A 27,032-nucleotide genomic window follows, 5' to 3' on the forward strand; every position below is an offset into this window, starting at 1 on the left:
ACAAAAAATCTTAAAATCTGTATGGAGACACAAAAGACCCTGAATAGCCAAAGAACTCTTGAGAAAGAAAAATGAAGCTGGAGGGATCAGGCTCCCTGATTTCAGACCATATTACAAAGCTAGAGTAATCAAAACAGTATCATACTGGCACAAAAACAGAAATATAATTCAATGGAACAGGATAGAAAGCCCAGAAATAAACCGCACACCTATCATCAATTAATCTACAATAAAGGAGGCAAGACTATACAATGGAGGAAACACAGCCTCTTCAATAAGTGGCGCTGGGAAAACTGTATAGCTACATGTAAAAGAATGAAATCAGAACACTCCCTAACACCATACAGAAAAATAAACTCAAAAAGGATTAAAGACCTAAATGTAATACTGGACACTATACAACTCTTAGAGGAAAACATAGGAAAAACACTCTGACATAAACCACAGCAAGATCTTTTTTGACCCATCTCCTAGAGTAATGAAAATAAAAACAAAAATAAACAAATGGGACCAAATTAAACTCAAAAGCTTTTGAACAGCAAAAGAAACCATAAACAAAATGAAGACAACCCACAGAATGGGAGAAAATATTTGTAAACAATGCAACCAACAAGGGATTAGTCTTCAAAACATACAAACAGCTCATGTGGCTCAATACCAAAAAAAGACCCAATCAAAAAATGGGCAGAAGACCTAAATAGACATTTCTCCAAAGAAGACATACAGATGGCCAAAAGGTACACGAAAAGATGCTCAACACTGTTAATTATTAGAGAAATGCAACTCAAAACTACAATGAAATATCTCCTCACACCAGTCAGAATGGCCATTATCAAAAAGTCTACAAACAATAAATGCTGAAGAGGGTGTGGAGAAAAGGGAACCCTCCTACACTGCTGGTGGAAATGTAAATTGGTGCAGCCACTGTGGAGAACAATATGGAGGTTCCTTAAAAAAACTAAAATTAGAACTACTATATGATCTAGCAATCCCACTCCTGGGCACATATCTGGAAAAAAACATGGTTTGACAGGATACATGCACCCCAATGTTCATTGCAGCACTGTCTACAAGAGCCAAGACATGGAAGCAACCTAAATGTCCATCGACAGAGGAGTGGATAAAGAAGATGTGGTACATAAATATAATGGAATATTACTCAGCCATTGAAAAGAATGAAATAATGCCATTTTCAGCAACATGGATGGACCTGGAGATTATTATACTAAGTGAAGTCAGACAGAGAAAGACAAATATCATGATATCGCTTATATGTGGAATGTAAAAAAAAAAAAAAAAGATACAAATGAACTTATTTACAAAACAGAAAGAGACTCAGACTTAGAGAATGATCTTATGGTTATGGGGGGAAGGGTGGGGGAGGGGATGGATTGGGAGTTTGGGACTGACATGTACACACTGTTATATTTAAAATAGATAACCAACAAGGACCTACGGTATAGCACAGGAAACTGCTCAATATTCTGTAATAACCTAAATGGAAAAAAGAATTTGAAAAAGAATAGGTACATGTGTAACTCAATCATTTTGCTGTACACCTGAAACTAACACAACATTGTTAATCAACTATACTCCAATATAAAAACAAAACAAAACAAAAAGGTGTAAATCTTTGTGACCTTGGATCAGGCAACAGTTTCTCAGATGTGACACTTAAAGCACAGGCAACCAAAGAATAAATTGATAAACTGGACTTTAAAAAAATCAAAAAATTTAAAAAGAACCCACAGAATGGGAGAAAAATATCTGCAAGTCACATATCTGATAAGGGTCTACCATCCAAAATATATAAAGAACTCTTACAACTCAACAATTAAAAGACATTAAATAACCCACTTTAAAAATTGGTAAAGGATCTGAGTAGACAGCTCTCCAAAGAAGATATACAAATGGCCAATAAACACATAATAAGATGCTAAACATTATTAGCCATTAAGGAAATGCAAATCAAAACCAAAATGAGGTACCACTTTCACACTTATTAGGATGGCTATTATCAAAAAACAAAAAATAGGGTCTTCCCTGATGATGCAGTGGTTAAGAATCTGCCTGCTGATGCAGGGGACATGGGTTCGAGCCCTGGTCCAGGAAGATCTCACATGCCGCGGAGCAACTGGGCCCGTGCGCCACAACTACTGAGCCTGCACTCTAGATCCCACGTGCCACAACTACTGAAGCCCGCAAGCCTAGAGCCCACGCTCCACAACAAGGGAGCCCACTGCAATGAGAAGTCCGCGCACTGCAAGGAAGAGTAGCCCCTGCACGATGCAACTAGAGAGAGCCCACATGCAGCAACAAAGACCCAACACAGCCAAAAATAAAATAAATTAAATAAATAAATAAATAACGTGTTGGTGAGGATGTGGAGAAACTGGAGCCCTTGTACACTGCTGGTGGGAAGAAAAAGTGGTTCAGCACTGTGGAAAACAGTCTGGTGGTTCTTCAGAAAGTTAAATATAAAATTACCATATGACCCTGCAATTCCACTCATAGCTATATATCTCAAAGATATGAAAACAGGTACTTACAAATACACATACAAGTGTTTATAGCAGCACTAATCACAACAGCCAAAAGGCAGAAACAATGCAAACATCCATCAACAGATAAAGAAATTGTGGTATGTGTGTGTGTACATATATATACGTGTGTGTGTGCGTGTATACACACACACATACGTATATTGGGTTGGCCAAAAAATTCGTTTGGGTTTTCGGTAAGATCTTACCAAAAACCCAAACGAACTTTTTAGCCAACTCAACACACACACACAAACACACACAAAATGAATATTACTCAACCATAAAAAGGAATGAAGTACTGATACAGAAACATGGATGACCCTCAAAAACATTATGCTAAGTGAAAGAAGCCACATACAAAAGATCACATATTGTATGATTATATTCATATGAAATATCCATAATAGGTAAATCCATAGAGACAGAATGCAGAGTAGTGGCTGTCAGGGGCTGGGGGAAGGAGGAAATAAGGAGTGATTGCTTAATGAGTATGGGGTTTCCTTTTGGGGTATTGAAATGTTTTGGAACTAGACAGAGGTGGTGGTTGCAAAGTATTGTGAATATTGTACTAAATGCCACTGAATTGTTCACTTTTAAATGGTTGATTTTATAGTGTGTGAATTTCACCTCAGTTAAAAAAAAAGAACCTCAATGAGATACTTCACACCTACTAGGATGGGTGTAATTTTTTTAAAGTTTTTTTAAACAAGTTTAGGTGAGGACGTAGATAATGGAATGCTCATACATTGCTATTGGGATTGTAAAATGGTGCAACTACCTTACTTGTAAAACAGTTTGGCAGTTTCTCAAAATGATAAACAGAGTTATCACATGACCCAGTAGTTTTGTTCCTGGAGAACTGAAAACATATGCTCACAAAAAGAATTGTACCCAAATGTTCATAGCATTATTCTTAACAGCCAAAGAATGGAAACGGCTTAAATGTCTATCAACTGATGAATGGATAAATGAAGTGTGTTATATTCATGCAATATTATTCGGCCATAAAAGAAATGAAGTACTTATATACACTACAATATGGACAAACTTTGAAATCATCATGCTAGGAAGCCAGACCCAAAAGGCCACATACTGTTTGATTCTATTTACATGATGTGCCCAGAACAGACAAATCCATTGAGGTAGAAAGTAGAATAGTAGTTGCCAGAGGTGGGCAGGGGTAAATAGGGAATAACTCCTAATGGGTACTAGGCTTCTTTTTAGGATGATAAAAAAGGTTCTAGAATAAGATAGTGGTGGTATTTGTGCAAACTTGTGAATATACTAAGAAATCACTAACTTGTATATTTGAAGAAGGTGAATTTATGGCATATTAACTATATCTCAATAATAAAAGGTACTGAAACAATCAGATGATCCACCTAACAATAAATGAAACTTGGACTACATCTTGCATGTTATATAAAAATTAAATTGAAGTGGATCATACACCTAATATTGAACAAAAAAGTTCTAGAGAACAAAGGAGAAAATCTACGTAATCTTAGATTAGGCAAAAATTTCTTAGCTACAACACAAAAAGTATCATCCATAAAATTTGAAAAATTGATAAACTGGACTTAATCAAAATATAAAACTTCTGCTCTTTAAGAGCATGAAAAGGCATAATATAGAAGAAAAGTAGGTAAAGCACATATAAAATTTGTTTATATACAAATAGTAATAACTATTACATGAGAATTAATATGACACTATTTTTAAAGCTCTGAAAAATAAATTATAAGAAAACAAACAGGGGGGGTTGGAAGATGGCGGAAGAGTAAGACGCGGAGATCGCCTTCCTCCCCACGGATACACCAGAAATACATCTACACGTGGAACAACTCCTACAGAACACCTACTGAAGGCTGACAGAAGACCTCAGACCTCCCAAAAGGCAAGAAACTCCCCACGTACCTGGGTAGGGCAAAAGAAAAAAAAAGAAAACACAGAGACAAAAGAATAAGGACGGCACCTGCACCAGTGGGAGGGAGCTGTGAAGGAGGAAAAGTTTCCACACACTAGGAAGCCCCTCCGCGGGCGGAGACTGCGGGAGGCGGAGGGGGGAGCTTCGAGACCGCGGAGTGGTGCACAGCGACGGGTGCGGAGGGCAAAGCGGGGAGATTACCGCACAGACGATCGGTGCCGACCGGCACGCACCAACCTGAGGCTTGTCTGCTCACCCGCCGGGGCGGGCGGGGCTGCGAGCTGAGGCTCGGGTTTCGGTTTTGGACGGAGCGCAGGGAGAGGACGGGGGTTGGCGGCTTGAACATAGCCTGAAGGGGTTAGTGCACCACGACTAGCCGCCGGGAGGGAGTTCGGGGAAAAGCCTGCACCTGCCGAAGAGGCAAAAGACTTTTTCTTCCCTCTTTGTTTCCTGGTGCGCGAGGAGAGGGGTTTAAGAGCGCTGCTTAAAGGAACTCCAGAGACGGGCGCGAGCCGCGGCTAAAAGCCCGAACCCCAGAGACGGGCGCAAGCCGCGGCTAAAAGCGCGAACCCCAGAGACGGGCGCGAGCCGCGGCTAAAAGCGCGAACCCCAGAGATGGGCGCGAGCCACGGCTAAAAGCACGAACCCCAGAGACGGGCGGGAGACGCTAAGGCTGCTGCTGCCGCCACCAAGGGGCCTGTGTGCGAGCACAGGTCACTCTGCACACCCCTCTTCCGCGGAGCCTGTGCAGCCCGCCACTGCCAGGTTCCCGGGATCCAGGGACAACTTCCCCGGGAGTACGCACGGCGGGTCTCAGGCTGGTGCAACGTCACGCCGCCTCTGCCACAGCAGGTCCGCACCGCACGCAGTGCCCCTCCTCCCCCTATCCCCCAACCCCCGGCCTGAGTGAGCCGGAGCCCCCGAATCAGCAGCTCCTTTAACCCCGTCCTGTCTGAGCGAAAAACAGACGCCCTCCAGCGACCTACATGCAAAGGCAGGGCCAAATCCAAAGCTGAGCTCCTGTGAGCTGTGAGAACAAAGAAGAGAAAGGGAAATCTCTCCCAGCAGCCACAGAAGCAGCGGATTAAAGCTCCACAATCAACTTGATATACCCTGCATCTGTGGAATACCTGAATAGACAAGGAACGATCCCAAATTGAAGAGGTGGAATTTAGGAGCGAGATCTATGATTTCCCTTTTCCTCTTTTTGTGAATGTGTACGTGTATGCTTCTGTGTGAGATCTTGTCTGTATACTCTAGCTTCCACCATTTGTCCTAGGGCTCTATCCGTCCATGTTTTTTTTAAAAAAAATTTTTTTTCGTAATAATGAAGTTTAATTGTAATAACTTTATTATACTTTACCTTCGTTCTTTCTTTCTTTCCTTCCTTCCTTCCCTCCTTTAGACAACAAATCACCCCAAATTGAGGAGGTGGTGGTCTCTGAGAGCAAGATTTATGATTTTTCCCCCTTTACCTCTTTTTGGGAACGTGTATGTGTATGCTTCTGTGTAAGATTTTCTCTGTATAGCTTTGCTTCCAACATTTGTCCTAAGGTTCTATCCGTCCCTTTTTTTTTCCTAAATATTTTTTAATTCAATAACTATATTATACTTTATTTTATTTTTACTGTATCTTCTTACTTTCTGTCTTTTTTCCTTCTTTCCCTCCTTCCTTCCTTCCTCCCTCCCTCCCTTCTTTCCTTCTTTGCTTCTTTCTTCCTTCCTTTCCTCCTTTCCTTCTTTCTTTCCTCATACTTCTACTAATTCTCTCTACATTTTCTCCTTCTTTCCCTCCTTCCTTCCTTCCTCCCTCCCTCCCTCCCTCCTTTCTTTCCTTCTTTGCTTCTTTCTTCCTTCCTTCCTTTCCTCCTTTCCTTCTTTCTTTCCTCATACTTCTACTAATTCTCTCTACTTTTTCTCCCTTTTATTCTGAGCCGTGTGGATGAAAGGCTCTTGGTGCTCCAGCCCAGCAGTCAGGGCTCTGCCTCTGAGGTAGGAGAGCCAACTTCAGGACACTGGTCCACAAGAGACCTCCCAGCTCCACATAATATTAAACGGTGGAAATCTCCCAGAGACCTCCATCTTAACACCAGCACCCAGCTTCACTCAACGACCAGCAAGCCACAGTGCTGGACAACCTATGCCAAACAACTAGCAAAACAGGAACACAACCCCACCCATTAGCAGAGAGGCTGCCTAAAATCATAATAAGGCCACAGACACCCCAAAACACACCACCAGACGTGAACCTGCCCACTAGAGAGACAATATCCAGCCTCATCCAGCACAACACAGGCACTAGTCCCCTCCACCAGGACGCCTACACAACCCACTGAAACAACCTTAGCCACTGGAGACAGACATCAAAAACAACGGGAACTACGAACGTGCAGCCTGCAAAAAGGAGACCCCAAACACAGTAAGATAAGCAAAATGAGAAGACAGAAAAACACACAGCAGATGAAGGAGCAAGATAAAAACCCACCAGACCTAACAAATGAAGAGGAAATAGGCAGTCTACCTGAAAAAGAATTCAGAATAATGATAGTAAGGATGATCCGAAATCTTGGAAGTAGAATGGACAAAATGCAAGAAACAGTTAACAAGGACCTAGAAGACATAAAGATGAAACAAGCAACGATGAACAATGCAATAAATGAAATTAAAAGTACTCTAGATAGGATCAATAGCAGAATAACTGAGGCAGAAGAACGGATAAGTGACCTGGAAGATAAAGTAGTGGAAATAACTACTGCAGAGCAGAATAAAGAAAAAAGAATGAAAAGAACTGAGGACAGTCTCAGAGACCTCTGGGACATTAAACGCACCAACATTCGAATTATAGGGGTTCCAGAAGAAGAAGAAAAAAAGAAAGGGACTGAGAAAATATTTGAAGAGATTATAGTTGAAAACTTCCCTAATATGGGAAAGGAAATAGTTAATCAAGTCCAGGAAGCACAGAGAGTCCCATACAGGATAAATACAAGGAGAAATACGCCAAGACACATATTAATCAAACTGTCAAAAATTAAATACAAAGAAAGCATATTAAAAGCAGCAAGGAAAAAACAACAAATAACACACAAGGGAATCCCCATAAGGTTAACAGCTGATCTCTAAGCAGAAACCCTACAAGCCAGAAGGGAGTGGCAGGACATACTGAAAGTGATGAAGGAGAAAAACCTGCAACCAAGACTACCCAGCAAGGATCTCATTCAGATTTGATGGAGAAATTAAAACCTTTACAGACAAGCAAAAGCTGAGAGAGTTCAGCACCACCAAACCAGCTTTACAACAAATAATAAAGGAACTTCTCTAGACAAGAGAAGGAAACGACCTATAATAACGAACCCAAAACAATATAGAAAATGGGAATAGGAACATACATATCGATAATTACCTTAAATGTAAATGGACTAAATGCTCCCACCAAAAGACACAGATTGGCTGAATGGATACAAAAACAAGACCCTTATATATGCTGTCTACAAGAGACCCATTTCAGACCTAGAGACACATACAGACTGAAAGTAAGGGGATGGAAAAAGATATTCCATGCAAATGGAAAACAAAAGAAAGCTGGAGTAGCAATTCTCATATCAGACAAAATAGACTTTAAAATAAGGACTACTAAAAGGGACAAAGCAGGACACTACATAATGATCAAGGGATCGATCCAAGAAGAAGATATAACAATTGTAAATATTTATGCACCCAACATAGGAGCACCTCAATACATAAGGCAAATACTAACAGCCATAAAAGGGGAGATCGACAGTAACACATTCATAGTAGGGGACTTTAACACCCCACTTTCACCCATGGACAGATCATCCAAAATGAAAATAAATAAGGAAACACAAGCTTTAAATGATACATTAAACAAGATGGACTTAATTGATATTTATAGGACACTCCATCCAAAAACAACAGAATACACATTTTTCTCAAGTGCTCATGGAACATTCTCCAGGATAGATCATATCTTGGGTCACAAATCAAGCCTTGGTAAATTTAAGAAACTGAAATTGTATCAAGTATCTTTTCTGACCACAACGCCATGAGACTAGATATCAATTACAGGAAAAGATCTGTAAAAAATACAAACACATGGAGGCTAAACAATACACTACTTAATAACGAAGTGATCACTGAAGAAATCAAAGAGGAAATAAAAAAATACCTAGAAACAAATGACAATGGAGACACAACGACCCAAAACCTATGGGATGCAGCAAAAGCAGTTCTAAGGGGGAAGATTATAGCAATACAAGCCCACCTTAAGAAGCAGGAAACATCTCGAATAAACAACCTAACCTTGCACCTCAAGCAATTAGAGAAAGAAGAACAAAAAAACCCCAAAGCTAGCAGAAGGAAAGAAATCATAAAAATCAGATCAGAAATAAATGAAAAAGAAATGAAGGAAACAATAGCAAAGATCAATAAAACTAAAAGCTGGTTCTTTGAGAAGATAAACAAAATAGATAAACCACTAGCCAGACTCATCAAGAAAAAAAGGGAGAAGACTCAAATCAATAGAATTAGAAATGAAAAAGGAGAAGTAACAACTGACACTGCAGAAATAAAAAAAATCATGAGAGATTACTACAAGCAACTCTATGCCAATAAAATGGACAATCTGGAAGAAATGGACAAATTCTTAGAAATGCACAACCTGCCAAGACTGAATCAGGAAGAAATAGAAAATATGAACAGACCAATCACAAGCACGGAAATTGAAACTGTGATTTAAAATCTTCCAACAAACAAAAGCCCAGGACCAGATGGCTTCACAGGTGAATTCTATCAAATGTTTAGAGAAGAGCTAACACCTATCCTTCTCGAACTCTTCCAAAATATAGCAGAGGGAGGAACACTCCCAAATTCCTTCTACGAGGCCACCATCACCTTGATACCAAAACCAGACAAGGATGTCACAAAGAAAGAAAACTACAGGCCAATATCACTGATGAACATAGATGCAAAAATCCTCAACAAAATACTAGCAAACAGAATCCAACAGCACATTAAAAGGATCATACACCATGATCAAGTGGGGTTTATTCCAGGAATACAAGGATTCTTCAATATACGCAAATCTATCAATGTGATAAACCATATTAACAAATTGAAGGAGAAAAAACCATATGATCATCTCAATAGATGCAGAGAAAGCTTTCGACAAAATTCAACACCCATTTATGATAAAAACCCTCCAGAAAGTAGGCATAGAGGGAACTTTCCTCAACATAATAAAGGCCATATATGACAAGCCCACAGCAAACATCATCCTCAATGGTGAAAAACTGAAAGCATTTCCACTAAGATCAGGAACAAGACAAGGTTGCCCACTCTCACCACTCTTATTCAACATAGTTTTGGAAGTTTTAGCCACAGCAATCAGAGAAGAAAAGGAAATAAAAGGAATCCAAATCGGAAAAGAAGAAGTAAAGCTGTCACTGTTTGCAGATGACATGATACTATACATAGAGAATCCTAAAGATGCTACCGGAAAACTACTAGAGCTAATCAATGAATTTGGTAAAGTAGCAGGATACAAAATTAATGCACAGAAATCTCTGGCATTCCTATATACTAATGATGAAAAATCTGAAAGTGAAATCAAGAAAACACTCCCATTTACCATTGCAACAAAAAGAATAAAATATCTAGGAATAAACCTACCTAAGGAGACGAAAGACCTGTATGCAGAAAATGATAAGACACTGATGAAAGAAATTAAAGATGATACAAATAGATGGAGAGATATACCATGTTCTTGGATGGGAAGAATCAACATTGTGAAAATGACTCTACTACCCAAAGCAATCTACAGATTCAATGCAATCCCTATCAAACTACCACTGGCATTTTTCACAGAACTAGAGCAAAATATTTTGCAATTTGTATGGAAACACAAAAGACCCCGAATAGCCAAAGCAATCTTGAGAACGAAAAAAGGAGCTGGAGGAATCAGGCTCCCTGACTTCAGACTATACTACAAAGCAACAGTAATCAAGACAGTATGGTACTGGCACAAAAACAGAAAGATAGATCAGTGGAACAGGATAGAAAGCCCAGAGATAAACCCACACACATATGGACACCTTATCTTTGATAAAGGAGGCAGGAATGTACAGTGGAGAAAGGACAGCCTCTTCAGTAAATGGTGCTGGGAAAACTGGACAGGTACATGTAAAAGTATGAGATTAGATCACTCCCTAACACCATACACAAAAATAAGCTCAAAATGGATTAAAGACCTAAATGTAAGGCCAGAAACTATCAAACTCTTAGAGGAAAACATAGGAAGAACACTCTATGACATAAATCACAGCAAGATCCTTTGTGACCCACCTCCTAGAGTAATGGAAATAAAAACAAAAATAAACAAATGGGACCTAATGAAACTTCAAAGCTTTTGCACAGCAAAGGAAACCATAATCAAGACCAAAAGACAACCCTCAGAATGGGAGAAAACATTTGCAAATGAAGCAACTGACAAAGGATTAATCTCCAAAATTTACAAGCAGCTCATGCAGCTCAATAACAAAAAAACAAACAACCCCATCCAAAAATGGGCAGAAGACCTAAATAGACATTTCTCCAAAGAAGATATACAGAATGCCAACAAACACATGAAAGAATGCTCAACATCATTAATCATTAGAGAAATGCAAATCAAAACTACAATGAGATATCATCTCACACCAGTCAGAATGGCCATCATCAAAAAATCTAGAAACAATAAATGCTGGAGAGGGTGTGGAGAAAAGGGGACACTCTTGCACTGCTGGTGGGAATGTGAATTGGTTCAGCCACTATGGAGAACAGTATGGAGGTTCCTTAAAAAACTACAAATAGAATTACCATATGACCCAGCAATCCCACTACTGGGCATATACCCTGAGAAAACCAAAATTCAAAAAGAGTCATGTACCAAAATGTTCATTGCAGCTCTATTTACAATAGCCCGGAGATGGAAACAACCTAAGCGCCCATCATCGGATGAATGGATAAAGAAGATGTGGCACATATACACTATGGAATATTACTCAGCCTTAAAAAGAAATGAAATTGAGCTATTTGTAATGGGATGGATAGACCTAGAGTCTGTCATACAGAGTGAAGTAAGTCAGAAAGAAAAAGACAAATACCGTATGCTAACACATATATATGGAATTTAAGGGAAAAAAATGTCATGAAGAACCTAGGGGTAAGACAGGAATAAAGACGCAGACCTACTGGAGAACGGACTTGAGGATATGGGGAGGGGGAAGGGTGAGTTTTGACAGGGCGAGAGAGAGTCATGGACATATACACACTAACAAACGTAGTAAGGTAGATAGCTAGGGGGAAGCAGCCGCAAGGCACAGGGATATTAGCTCGGGGCTTTGTGACAGCCTGGAGGGGTGGGATGGGGAGAGTGGGAGGGAGGGAGACGCAAGAGGGAAGACATATGGGAACATATGTATATGTATAGCTGATTCACTTTGTTATAAAGCAGAAACTAACACACCATTGTAGAACAGTTATACCCCAATAAAGATGTTTAAAAAAAAAAAAAACAAACAACTGAATTAAAAATGGTTAAAAGATTTGAAGAGACACTTTAAGTTGCTGATGGCAAATAAGCAGATGAAAACGTACTCAATATTACTAGTCACTGGAGAAAAGCAAAGTACACCACAATGACATACCCCTACACACCAATCAGAATGGCTGAAACTAAAAGAACTGACAATGCCAAGTGCTGGTGAGAGTGCAGAGAAACTGGAACTCATATATTCCTGGTAGGAATGCAAGATGGCACACATCCTTTGGAAGACAGTTGAACATATATTTACTGTAGGATCTAGTAGTCCAATTCCTGATATGTATCCAAGAGAAATAAAAATACATGTTCACATATGAATATTTATACAGGTTTTTCCATAACTGCCAACATCTGGAAACAACCCAAATGTTCTTCAATTGGCAAATGGGTAAAGAAATTGTGATAACAGAACATAAACTACTGATACATACAGTAACATGCATGAATCTCAAATCTCAAATGCTCTATACTAAATAAAAGAAGCCAGACTTATAATGTTACATATTGTATGATACCATTTATATGATATTCTGGAAAAGACATAACTACAGGGATAGAAAAACAGATCAGTGGTTGCCAGGGGATGGGGATGGAGGAAGAGGATGACTACTAAAAGGCACAAGGGAACTTTCCGGGGTGATAGAAATGTTCTATATTTCGATTGTTGTGGTGGTGGTTACATGATTGTGCTTGTCAAAGCTCACAGAACTGTACAGTAAAAAAAAAAGGGTGAATTTCACTCTAATTTATAACTTAGTAAGCCTGACTTTAAGAAAACATAGCTTTACAATGAGTACACATGTAAAAAACATCAAGTTAGGCCAAAAAACGGAACTCTGTAGAAGCACTGTCATTTGGCTTAATAGAACCTCTCTAACGAGCAAGTATCTTTCAGCCCCTTGAACATACACTTAGTCTACATTAAAACAAATGAAATCAGACAAGCAAAATAATAATACCATGTTTTAATCACAAATAGCATTTGCCTTAGCCATGAAATATTCACTAGCATTTTAAAGCAAAAAGTATTAATGAACTTAATAGTATCCACCAAATTCCCAAAATTTAAAAAACATATTTGAGGCCACATTGACACCAGCAAAGTCCTTGCCACAGGAAGTCAGCTTTATTTAAAAGATTTTTTGGGTGGACTGTTTTCAAATCACTAGATATGAGTGACTAAACCACAGAAGGTACCTGCCAGCTTAGTGAACTGTCTTTGAGCTCCAGCTCAGAATTTAGCTTTTCTTCTCTCCCCAGTTCTTAAACTAAAAGTTCACATATATGGTACTAAGAATGCTATTTAGTTGAGTCAAGAAACAGTCAAGGCTTGATGACTATATCTGACACCTGTTGCTGGGTTTATTGAATGGGGATGGGCTGATAGTCCTTGATGCTCCAGATATATTCTCTAGATGATAGTGATACATAATCTTTACCCTCTTCAAATTTTGAAATGCAAAGAGCAATGTCTTAAAGATTTTTTTTGTTTGAATAAGGATTGTATTTGTTTCTATGGCCATTCTACCTTCATAGAACCCAGAAAGAGGTATCTCACAAATAAAGTGGCAAGTGCTAACAAGTTAGGAAGCTTAAATTAGTTTTCTTTTTTAAAAAAAAACAAAAAACAAACAAAGAAAAACATCAGCATCGTCAGCAATCATCCCTTTGCAGCCCACAGGCCCATTAGCTCACTCTCAGGGGACTCCCTGGCTAAGCTACTCGGTGAACACTAGGGTCCGAGGCAGTGATGACTCACTGGCAAACACGAGATGCTCAACAAGCAAACATTCCCCAGACGCAGCCTTACGCTGAAGTGACTGGAGTGCTCCAAGTGCATCCAGCTTCGTGGCTTCTCTATTTCCCCCATGTTTTGGTATTCAACAAAATAACCCATCTCCTCATTAAGATAAGCTGATACAGGAGGCAGCAATACAGAAGGAATTAAATATAATGACATAACAACAAAATGTGGAATACCTTGCTTTTAGCTAATTCCTTTTCCAAGTTGCATTTTTCTTCGGTTGTTTCTTTCTCGGTTTTATTAACCTGCCCAAGAGAAGGGAAAAAAAGAAATGGGTCATTTTAAAAACAGCTGACAGGCTCTACTATAGCAGATACACCCTGCATGTCAATTAATACCTACACTGCAGAGATAGCACATCCACTCAGAAAAGGGGCCACTCGGGGAGTCTCTGAGGCAGAGCAGACTTCACAAATAGCCCTGAAATTAGAGAGACACGTCTACATGTCAGACTCTGCTGGTTCTTTCCTAACTAGGAAGACAGGGCTGTTTCCCCTTACATTGTTTCTGCTACACTGTCCCACTCCTACTGGGAAAATCGAGTTTAAAATCTGACTCCTTAACTAACATGAGGATGTGTGAATGGTTAGTTAACATTCACTCATGCTATATAAGGGTAACTATTTGGCACAGTGCACTCGCATGCTAAAAGACACAGATTAGCCACCCAAAGATCTCTTTCATGGGCAACTCAGACAAACTGCATCTGGGTTGTATTTCTTGTCTTTTGCACTTACAATAAAATTTTAAAACAAGATCACCACCACAACCAGGAGGTAACATAAATCTGCCTCTACCTACCTCTCTCTGAAGTCCTTCTTTCTCCTCTAGCAGAGAGGTCTTCTCTTGTATTGATGCTTCCAGTTCACTTTGCAATCTTGCAATAGTTGATTCTAGCAGCTCTTTTTGCACAGCTGCCCTCTTCTCAGCATCCTGTGCTTTCTGGATACACTGGTTATGATCAAGGACTAAATGGTCCCTGCAGGAAGAGAACAAGGAGATATGAAAGCTGAACGAGAGTTCTTCTTTAACAGAAAGACTAAATGTTCTTACAGAACATATCTCCTCCTGAGAGCAGTTACCGAAATGTTCTAACAAAACTAGTTCCTTTAGGGCAGAGTCTTTATTTTTGTGACTGGCCCAGCAAATGCAGAATTAAACATTTTCATTAAAGATAAGAAATACAAATGCAAAAACAAAAGATGCAAAAGTTGCCCACAGTTTACTTACAGATGCATTTGGAGTTGTGTTTTCTCATTCTGAACAGTCTGTAGCTCATTTGTGATACTGGCATGGGCTGCATCCAGCAGTAAGTTTTGTTCTTGAAATGTCTGTGTCATCATTTTCTGTTCTTCCTGAGTGTTAGAAGCAATATTAAAAGTTGAGATGCCAGAAGTCATTTGATAGGGTATCACTCTAAACAACTGATCAAAGATACTGATACTTACAAAAGACAAATTTAATTTATATAAATAAAACTCCTTTTTAAAAGAATTTATCTTAATTTCCAGCTTGCTCTTTGTACCTACCCTGACCTGACCACAATTCTATCATTTTATAGCTCTTCTAGCCAATAATCAAGATGCATTATTTATCCAGCTTGCTGCAAAATTTATAAAACTCCTAACATGAACAAATTTTTAGATACCATGTATAAAATAGACAACTGATAGGAACATACTGTATAGCACAGGGAACTCTACCTAATGCACTGTGGTAACCTAAATGGGAGGGAAGTCCAAGAGGGAGGGGATATCTGTATGTGTATGGCTGACTCATTTTGTTGTGCAGTGGAGGCTAACACAACATTGTAAAGAAACCATACTCCAAAAAAGATTTTTAAAAAACTATATTAAGTATATTTTGGTACTTTAAAATTTCAACATGATACTATATTTTAAAAAGTAAAACAATATCTATATATTGTTTTATATATATAAAGTGAAATGATCGCTCCACCTCTATCTCCCCCACATCGCTTCCAAATAATTCCATTCTCCAGGGACAATCATGTTTCATAGTTTAGTGTAAATTCTTTTGGCAGTATCTGAAATTGCACTCAGATACTGCTACAGCAAAAGTCTATAACTGTTTTGCACAATTTTCTCTGGCTTACTATTTTCAATTATCAAAACAGCATTTTTATGCACACCTCCTCTACCTACAATTTATAAAGCTTTTGTAAATATAGTACATATTAACAATTATATTTGTAAACGTATTTTAAAACACTTCTTTTTGAACAATATTTGATTGCAAGGCAAACCTTCACACCTTCATACCTGGTAAAATGGGATCTCACTTGTGTCACATTCCAAAGTATTAAAATGTTTGTGAAAGTGTTACATACATAAGTCACATTATTCAGTCTACTAAATTGTAAGTTCCATGGAAGTAGGGACTTGTCTTGTTCACTGCCATAATTCTATCTAGATCTAGCAACATACTTGCATGAGATAAACACTAAATGCTTGCTGAATAAAAAATACTTATTGAGTACCTGTTATGTGCAAAACACACTTAGCCCTATGGGTAATAACAAAGATATGTAAGACAATGTCCTAGGAATGTAGTACAGGAAATGAGCCATGCACATAAACTACTACTATAGGATGCAGAACAAGAGAAGCAACATAACATAAATGATTAAAAACACTGAGTCTGGAGTCAAATCTAGATTTAAATCTGGCTCCACCCTATACTAGCTGGGTGATTTTGGGCAAGTTGATTAACTTCTCTAAATCTTATTTTTATTATCTGTAAAACGAGGATGACAAATATCCCTTTACGTAACTGCTAGGATTAAAGAAGGTAATATATGTAAAATCCTTAGCACAATGCTTGGTATGCAGTAAGTATGCTCAAAAAAAAAAAAAAAAAAAGAGAGAGAGCCTTATTATTACAGCCTGTTTAGTGTCCTAGAAGTAGAAATTAAAAGACAAAACTGATTCTTTCTGATTGGAGTGATCAAGCTTCTGGGTGAAAGTGAGTCTTAAAGAATGAACACAATCTCAAACAGTTGAAAATGAAGTAAAGACCATTCTCAGCAGAGGGAATGGCATAAGCAAAATGGGAAAGCACAGGTCTTTGGGGAAAAGGTAAATACTTTAGGGTCAGTCATAAGTATTCTCCATGATTCTATCAATACTGGGACAGGTAATTACTTTTCCTAAAGTAATGATATTTGAGAAGAAACCATTAAGAAAGCATTGAGTGTAAGGCCAAATGACCCCTCTGATGAAAACAGAAAACAATTAAAAAATAAAATAATTCAGAAAAATCCTTGAAACTAATTGCTAAAATATTTTATGTATCCAGTTGGCTATTTGTATTTCCTGATCTCTTAGCCAAGGAGGCTTCCTGATGACTCTACCAGAAATTGACTAGTGTTAAAAATGAATACCTGCAGAATGGCTTGGTGGTCAGCAATGATTCTGGTATTTTCCATTCTAACAGTCTGAAGCATTCTGTTCAGCTCTGAACACTTTCTAGTCAGTTGGTCATTCAAAACCTAAGACAACATATACAGCAAATCACAGATCTCTCCAATAAATAAGTCTTTTTACTCACGTATCATCATTTTTAACAATGGTCACATACATGTGAACCTAATTTATTTAACCTAATCCCAATTGATATTTCATTAGATTATAAAATACTTTCAAATATTTGCAGTCATCATCCTAAACAACTGTAAATTAAAAGGGGAAATTTGTTGATACAGTGGAACTGAAGCATTTGGCAGTTTACCAATCTTCCATTCTTCATAATTTTGAATGCTGGTCAATTACAGCAAGACATCTACAGAATGGAATTTACAATGTAGATGCATGGCCAATGTTTCATTCTCAAAACTGGATGATGAGCTTTCAGAATTGTTTAGCTGATAACAAAATATCTAAGCTCCTTCATCACCAATTACAGTATTCAAAAAAGCAAATACAGATCACTGTGCCATTTCACAAGATTAACCTTCCAAAATAAAACAAAAATCTTTTCTGTAACACATCTATCATACATGTAGTTAGTTTATAATTCTCTTGCCCTTTTGGTATTTTGAAATTTGTATTCCTGTGGAAAATATTTATCTTAATTCTCAGTTATTTTTGCAAAGTATATTTGGTAAGGATCTTATGTTTTAATGTATAAACTCCTTAAGGATGGGGCAAATAACTCTGAAGGGTTCATAGAAAAAACACTCAAAAAAACAGTAACAAGAAAGGAGAGATAAAGATTATCTGGACAGCATCATAAGTGGGACAGCATCATAAGACAGGAATACATTCATGGGCATTTTAAAGTTATAACCAGATGCACAAACTACTTATCAAGGAATACTTGGGGGTAAGACAGAGGAGAACTCTTGCTCCTTGAAAAGAAATAGCGAATTTTCTTTACAGCTAGATTGCTGGGCTCAAATTCCAACTGTGTCACTTACTAGCTATATATATATATTTTTTTTTTTTTTAATTTATTTTTGGCTGTGTTGGGTCTTCTTTGTTGCATGCTGGTTTTCTCTAGTTGCAGTGAGCAGGGGCTACTCTTCATTGCAGTGTGTGGGCCTCTCATTGCGGTGGCTTCTCTTGTTGCAGAGCACGGGCTCTAGGCTCAAGGGCTTCAGTAGTTGTGGCTTGTAGGCTCTAGAGAGCAGGCTCAGTAGCTGTGGCACACGGGCTTAGCTGCTCTGCAGCATGTGGGATCCTCTCGGACCAGGGCTTGAACCCTGTTCCTTGCATTGGCAGGCGGATTCTTAACCACTGTGCCACCAGGGAAGCCCTAGCTATATTATTAAACCTCTCTGTATATCAACTTTCTTATCTTTAAAATGGGAATAATAATAGTTCTAAAGAAGTCCTATTGAGAGGATTACAATTTGTTAGTAACATAAAGTGCTTAGAATTGTGCCATGACTGTAGTATGGATTCAGTAAATGTTAACTATCATTTATAGTAAGAGTAGTAGTAACTGTTATTATTTTATGAAAGATCACATTTTGTATTTTCTTTATCATAAAGAGAGCATAACAACACTATGATCCTAACATTGAAATAATCAAATTGCACTAACAAAAAATTCTTTTAAACGATCGATACTATTTCTTTGGGCCCTATGAGAAATAACTTGGTTGCTTGCATATGTGGTGACTCCTCTCCATGTACATGCATATACAGAAAACATCAGCTGAATTTGGGAACCACTATCCCACATAAAATGATTACACATAACTCCAAAATCAGCAAGTATTTATTAGGTTCCTACTGTGCTTTGCCATAGAAGATACAAAGAAAGTGTAAGATAGCCCTTGGCATTGAACTGCTTAGAGTTTCACAGGGGGAAATAAAAGGCATACATTTAGTGAGTAAATTAGAAAGCAAACAAGGCAAAGTTTAAACTAGTGCATGTCTTATCAGTATATCTCAAATACCTACGTATCACAGGAATTTAGAGGGTGAAATGGGAAATGTAGTTAATTTGATGATGTTTCACAAATGAAGTAAATCTTATGGAAATAAAAATTTTGGATGATGGCAATGGTATGAATTCATGTAACCAGGATTAATCTTGGTTCTTTAACTGAACAAAATTAACATCTAAACACTAGAGAAATGGGAAGATTTACCTGTGCTTTTTCTGATGCTTCATGAAGGGATATTATTTCAGACCTCAAATATGCATTTTGTTCATGTTCCTTGTTGAAAGACATCTGTATATTCTACAGGAAAAAAAAAAAAGAATTTCTCTTTTTCTATATGTAAAAGCTATTACATGTATCTCTATCAAAATACCTGTTCTGTATTGTGGCTAGTACCAGTTCAAGTTCTAATATACATAGATAAGTGTCTTATAAAGGATTTTTTAAAATCTTGATATATCCAACTCCCAAACTTCTCTTAATTTATTAATTATTTATCAAAACTATTTATTAAAAATATTCTCATACTGGGACTCCAATTAGAAAGAACTTGCCTAAAAACAAACCTTGATATTTACCTAGTACCCTTATGTCAAAAAAAAATTCTACTTTCTGAGATGAAATATTTTTAGTTTATGTTACATACACATTTCTTCCTATTAGCAGTATGAGCTTATTATTTCAAAGAAACACATGCAAGGATCTTTTAAAATTATAAGTAGGGGAAGAGATTTTCATCAAAGAATACCTGAAGGTGGAGTAGAAGAAAGCACCTTTGTTCTGTGAAAAAAAATGTTCTCTTTGAGATGAGGGAAAGGCGATAGGGATGTGAGTTGTGGGCTGGGTTTTACCTAATAGGTACTTCGTCAAATGGGGAAGAACAAAGTCTAAGTCCTCTCCCTTCAGAGAGAGAACCACTTTTCTAGCTTTCCGGAAGAAGCATCTCAAGAAAAGTTAACATCATATAACATCTACACCATGAGACTGATTTAGAAATGTCTTGATATAAAAGTAGTAACATTTATTCTATTTTTTATTTTTTATTGTGGTAAAATACACATAACAAAATTTATCATTTTAACCATTTTTAAGTCTTTTTAATGAAATGTCTTTTTTATTGAAGTATAGTTGATTTACAATATTGTGTTAGCTTCAGGTGTACAGCACAGCGATTCAGTTATATATAATAATACTATTAATATTATATATTATATACAAATATACATTATATTATTATACAATTACATATAATAATATGTATTCTTTTTCAGATTCTTTTCCCCTGTAGGGGAAAGGGGCGGGGAAGGATAAATTAGGAGGTTGGGATTAACATATACACACTACTATATATAAAACAGATAACCAGCAAGGGCCTACTGTATAGCACTATACTCATTTTAACTATTTCTAAGAGTAAGTTCACATAAAACTATTTAAGTGTTAAGTGTTAAATTCAGTGGTAGTAAGTACATACATTCATGTTGTTGATAAACCATCACCAAAAATAGTTACTATTTCTTACATTTCATAAAAAAAGCTTCACAACAATTCATTTGCAATAGGTATAAAATGCAAATAAGTCTCATTAGTTTTGCCAATTCACCTTTTTTCAAACTATAATAATCTTCATGAAATACTTCCTAATACCCAGTTGACAACAGTTCTGGATATACACTCATTTACACTGAAACTTTTTTTAATAAAGATTTTAGGAGAATCAGAAGGACTGTAAACCAACATGAGTGAGGAAATACTATTTAGTGAAGAGATGAAAGAAGACCTCTGTACTCAAAACCTCCCTTATTTTCTTCAACCAACTTGGAAATGAGGTCATCTCTAGAAACTAAAAACAAAAAAGTCCACATAACTATGATGATAACTTACAACTACATTGAAATCACATGGTATTTTCCCTGAGAAACTTTGATTTTAAAAAAAATTTGTTTTAGTCTGTATTTTGCAGAAATAAGGAGAACGCAAGTATTTCTATCATATTTTTATAGACTGGAAACTAAATCCTGAAATTATCAAGAAACTAGTCCACAGTCACGTACAATGGTAAATGAGGTCACATTTTACTCAATGCACAGATGATGACGAGTCTGAGGGATTTCAAGACAGAGAGGCACACAAATCAAAAAGATCAAAAAGCCTTTTGTTAGATTACTCTGACCAAGGCTCAATAAAGACAGGGAGATCAGTTTAGTAGCTGTTGCAGTAACCCAAGTGTAAAACAATGAGAGCTGGCTCTGAGGTAATGATGCAGAAGGAAAAGACTTGTGAAAAGCAAGCAGGGAGAATTGTCAGGACTTGGTGACTGACCGGTGGGGTAAAGGCAGTAGATGAGTCAAGGAAAATATCTAGTGTACAGACCTGGACAGTGGGGGTGGTTGGTGGATTCTAACAGGGAATTCAGGGCAAGGAGCAGGTTTGGAGGATATAATAAGTAAAAATGACTGCAACACTTAAGCTTTCATCATGTGTTTTGAGGTATCTGCAAAGCATCTAAATATAGACGATTAGTTGGCAGTAAGATACCATCTGGAGCTCAGGAGGATGATTTGGTGTGGGAAAAATAAAAGATCTGAAACCACTCAGAGTATGTATATACAGTGAAAATAAAGCCAAAGGCAGAAATAGGAGAACAGTTTGGCACTGTATACTAGCAGCCAAGAGATATAAACTTTTCTGAGGTTAATGTTTGGCTTCATAGAAAATTCATAAAGGTCTATTAGTTTTGTTTCACTTAAAAATTCTAAAGCCAGAAAATTATAACACACGTAAAATCTCATTTTATTTATGATATACTCAGAAAAACTGTACTTCTTGAAAATGAGTCCAAGACTCATTTTAAATAAATTCTAATTTAACATATGTGAAGGATCAAAAAGATAAACTACATGATGTATTTTGAAAATTCCACTAATCAAAGAAAGACTAAAAGGGGAATGTTTATCCTACTTCGGAGAACAATTTACTCACTTTAATTAATGTGTGTGTAATACACACACATATACATACACATATATATATATAATGTTTATTGCTAATAAATAAAATAAACAATTATTAATAAATGAGTACATTTTAAAATTCATTGAAGCAAATATCTAAAGGCATTCCTTTGATTAATCTAGTTAGAATAACTATTTGTACCTTAAAGTAATAAAATTGCATGCATGTAAAGCATCTATTATTCAATATGAAGCATATAGCTGGTATTCAGACAGGCTTCCTTTTTTCAATGTTAATTTGAATTACTGTTATTCTAATCTCAATGTTTTTAATGGTCTTCCATATATTCTTACAAAATTCCAAAATAAAGCATTAATCCATTAAGAAAGTCACATTTTAAAAAATCACTTCATTAGAAGGACAACTAATATAATAGAAAGAGCTGTGTTTTAGTCCCAGCTATTCTGTTTACTGTGAGTCCTTCACTATAGATCTTTTTATCCTTTTGTAGAATGGGGTATATTTTCTTATCTTTCTCACAAGTTTGCTGTAAGGCTCAAATGGGATAATGTGGTAGTACAATAAAATGTAACATGTATTTTTGTAGGCATGCCGTCACAGGAAGGCAGAAAATTATTTAGGGGCATTATCAGTGGGAACTTCACAGAATAATTCATTACTCAATAACTATATGGAAAAAGAATACTTTCTGCTAAAAGCAGTAAGGAAAAGCATTGAATGGATTACCCTTTATGTTTTTTTCCTTTAATTTTCATTTCCCTTTTGGTATTCCCTGTCCTCATTACAGCCACAGAGCAGGGAAGCCACAGTGGCAAGAACGCTGGGTTTGGAGTTAGAAGATCTAGGTTGAGGCCTCACCTCACCATTTATTCATTTTGTAACTTTAGGAATTACAGATAGTTTTGTGTATTACATGAGATAATGTATGTGAAAGCCCTGTGTAAATCATGAAGTGTTATTCACGCGTAAAGCAGTGCACTGGAACTCTGTGTGATCTCTATAGTGAGATCTACCTGAAAACTGCTGTTACAATTATATATTAACAAACAGTAGTCTGATAAGGGCTGTTGGGTTGGAAGAAGCATGTCTCTGAGCGACCTGGAATCAAGTCTAGACACTTCCATTTCCTAGCTCTGTCACCTTTTAGGACTCTTTTTTTTAAAAACAGATGTTTTTTTCCTCCTCAAACGAGTAGTTAATCTAACCTCTCTCTATGGTACCTTACAACTATCCATTTCTACAAATACAAGTTGACCACAATAGGTTGATAACCTGAAGAATGGAGAGTCTGACATGATAAATCATTAGAATCAGTAGGAGAGCAAGGATTAATGACCTCATTTCCTTATTAGCATTCTATTATCCAATATTCAATCTAGATTTATAGAACCCAAATGTTCCCATGTCCACAGTCAAATAAACCTGAAAAAAATCCACATAAGTTTACAATTAAGAGGGTCAAATTCTATTTTATTACCAACATTCTCTGTCTTTCTCAGTGCCACAGATAAAAAGGAAATCAGCAACTTTTTACATGCAGGTCTGTGGGAAATACCAGTAACACTGGCCACTTCGAGAATTTGGAATCTTAAGAGTTTTCACATGAAATCTCAAAAAACTAACAAAAGTGTAATTTCTAGCATCTGTTTTCATACCTAGATCAGACTTGAGCTGTGAGGTAGCGGTCTCCAACTTCCCTTTCTGTTGTCACTCCTGTGCCAGTAGTTCTTGGTTGGTCTGAATAGAAATGTGTTAGGGCAACACAGTTTTGCTGCAAAATTTGCACCTGAAATCGTATAAGAAAAACTTCTTTTCTGTAAGGTAAAGATTTCTACTAAGCTAACTTATAGCACAGGCGTAAGGCAGATTTTTCTGATCTTAATGTTCCTGGAGGAAGAAGTGGTGTTTATGTGTTACAGTTAAAGATCTCAACAGAGTGCAGTGTCTTACAGCAGCGCTGTCCAGAAGAACTTTCCGTGCACTCTTCAACAGTGTCTTACAGCAGTGCTGTCCAGGAGAACTTTCTGTGCACTCTTCAATAGAACTCAAAATGTGGCCAGAGTGAGTGAGGAATTGAATCTTTAATTTTGTTTAATTTTAACAAATAAAATTAATTTTTATTTAAATAGCCACACGTGGCTAGTGCCTACTATATTCGCACTCTAAAGTATAGTAATAAAGGATCATTTGCAAATTCTTTAAGTAGAATCCTCTTTATAATTCCATTGTGAAGGACAGCACTCATTAAACTAATAAAAATTATGTAATCCAATAATAGGTATTATGATTTGAAACTACTAATTGCCTTGGTACTTAGAATTTAAAATATTCTAAATTACATGTAGATATTTCAAATAACAACTTTGATGAAAGCAAAAATATTATGCTAAAATAAATAATGAGCCTTGAAAACAGCAATGTAAACACATTCCTGATTATTTGACTTATTCCTTGCTTCAAATGTCAGCTCAGTTTAATCTTTCTTTTCTCTGCACATCATATACAATACATATAACAAGAGACTAGGTCAGTGCTTTCCAAAATCAATTCTTGTAATAGAGATTATATGGTGTAGAGGGAAGGATTCCCTCCCAGGAACTAAGAGTTCACTTCTGTAAAGCCTGAGACAAAATAACCTCTCTGTCCTTAGCTCCCTCATTCATAAATTAAGAGCGCTGGACTAAATGGCATCTGAGTCCTTTCTTATTTTGCACTAAAATTTTTAAAATTGTAGTAAGAATGTTAATAGAGGAATACTAAAGAAAAGAATTTAGGGCTTCCCTGGTGGCGCAGTGGTTGAGTCCGCCTGCCAATGCAGGGGACATGGGTTCGTGCCCCGGTCTGGGAAGATCCCACATGCCACGGAGCGGCTGGGCCCGTGAGCCGTGGCCGCTGAGCCTGCGCTCCGCAACAGGAGAGGCCACAGCAGTGAGAGGCCCGCGAACCTCAAAAAAAAAAAAAAAAAAAAAAGGAAAAGAAAAGAATTTAATAAATCTAGAGGAAATAAGCAAAACTATAGGTTTGTAGGTAAAACATTAGCTTTTCCCTTTTGGTTTCACTTTCCCAACATAAACAAGGAGAGAAAATCTCTCTACCTGTTTCTGTTCCACCTTCACTGTTGATCCCATTTCTTGTATTTTGAGTAGCACGCCTGATCCAGGTTTCTCAAGAGATTCCCTTAGGTGCTTTTCTTCAGACAGTCGTCTCCTTAGCTATAGAGCAACACTGCAGTTAGGCAAGAGCAAGGGAACTTCATAGCAGTTTAACAAAGATCAAAGTCACCATGAAAAGTTTACCAGACATGCCATCTCACCCCCATTCTTCGTTCATTTATGACTACTCAGAAACATGCTTTTGTTTCTCCCTAACGGATAACCTTCTAAGAAATGCAGAGTCAAACTTTTTACCCTCATCTTCCTACTGTGTAAGTCTGTTTTCCAAACTGTGTGTCAAGATGCATTAGTAAGTTGCAAGAAGCACTTGAAAAAGGCGAGGGAGAAAAGAATAGAAAGAAAATATCAGAGCACATAGCAAGTAGTAAGGAAGGGTAAGTACTGCTTCATGAAATGTTTGTGTATATGCATGTATGTATGGTGTTGCAGTGTAAAATGTCTTACAATGTATTGCTGTCAAGTTTGAAAAACACTAATATGTCTTAGTATATGTATTTTCTGTATTTCTCTATTTTCTAACTTTATTTTTTAACTCTTTATTTTCCTGTATTTTGATTTCTTCACATATATATATATATATTTTTTTTAACCCATAGTATTATAAACATTCCTCTGAAAGCTGTTTCAATTATGTATCGGATTTCTTTTTTCATGTATTGGAACTTAAAGATCAAAACAAATAATGAAGTAGTTGTTAAGCAGCAGACAAAAACAACACTCAAGAATTTGGGTACACTGACCTTATTTCTATCAATAAATGACTATGAGTCAGATAAAGATAAAAAGAAGGTTAAGAGTCTCTTTTATCATGAAGTAAAGAAATCCTTTCTAATTTAAATGGGAACTGAAAAATGCTGTTCCTTTTATGAAGTGACGTTAAATTGAAAGAATTTCTTTTTTAATTTATTTACTTATTTATTTATTTTTGGCTGCGTTGGGTCTTCGTTGCTGCGTGTGGGCTTTTTCTAGTTGCGGTGAGTGGGGGCTATTCTTCATTGCAGTGCACGGGTTTCTTGTTGTGGTGGCTTCTCTTGTTGTGGAGCACGGGCTCTAGGTGAGCGGGCTTCAGTAGTTGTGGCACACGGGCTTAGTTGCTCCACAGCATGTGGGATCTTCCCGGACCAGGGCTTGAACCCATGTCCCCTGCATTGGCAGGTGGATTCTTAACTACAGCGCCACGAGGGAAGTTCCAGAAATTCTATTTTTAAACCCCAGTAAACATGATGTAAGAGTACACTTTATAACTCTTCTCTACATTGTACATATGTACTTTATATGTGTTTTCTTGAAGGATGATATATTTAACAATTTCAGAAGTTTTTAAAAAGTGAAATGAGATGAAAAATATGTTGACATGAAATAGTTGCAAGATAGCCCGTTCTGGAAATGTTCTATGATTTTCTTAACCATACACGTAACACTGAACATTTGGATATTTCCAGTGTTTTGCTATTCTAAATACTGTTCTGCTGAACATGCTTGTGAATCAATCTTTCATTGAATTTCTGATTATTTCCTTGGGATAAATCCTACAAAAGGAATCACTAGGTTAAAGGTATAAACATTTTTTAGACTTTTGATACATTTTGTAATTCTCCT

The 27,032-nt window shown here is 37.1% G+C and overlaps 1 protein-coding gene across 7 annotated transcripts in view; it reads right to left on the reverse strand.

The window, feature by feature from the left end:
- Positions 1-27,032, reverse strand: part of CCDC150 (coiled-coil domain containing 150) — a 103,413-nt gene that overhangs the window by 61,238 nt on the left and 15,143 nt on the right. For 4 of the 7 annotated variants that reach the window (XM_032638652.1, XM_032638651.1, XM_032638649.1 and 1 more), the window contains 6 exons: positions 25,356-25,472; positions 19,492-19,584; positions 17,275-17,382; positions 15,102-15,226; positions 14,673-14,850; positions 14,048-14,116 (listed from right to left, as the gene is read on the reverse strand). In XM_032638652.1, the coding sequence (XP_032494543.1) occupies positions 14,048-14,116; positions 14,673-14,850; positions 15,102-15,226; positions 17,275-17,382; positions 19,492-19,584; positions 25,356-25,388 (606 nt within the window). In that variant the 5' untranslated portion in view covers positions 25,389-25,472. Of the gene's footprint in view, positions 1-14,047; positions 14,117-14,213; positions 14,292-14,672; positions 14,851-15,101; positions 15,227-17,274; positions 17,383-19,491; positions 19,585-23,915; positions 24,047-25,355; positions 25,473-27,032 lie in introns of those variants that run through there. The other 3 variants (XM_032638656.1, XM_032638655.1, XM_032638653.1) reach the window with 2 other exon arrangements.

This window comes from Phocoena sinus, chromosome 7 (genome assembly GCF_008692025.1).
Source record: "Phocoena sinus isolate mPhoSin1 chromosome 7, mPhoSin1.pri, whole genome shotgun sequence".
Classification (NCBI taxonomy): domain Eukaryota; kingdom Metazoa; phylum Chordata; class Mammalia; order Artiodactyla; family Phocoenidae; genus Phocoena; species Phocoena sinus.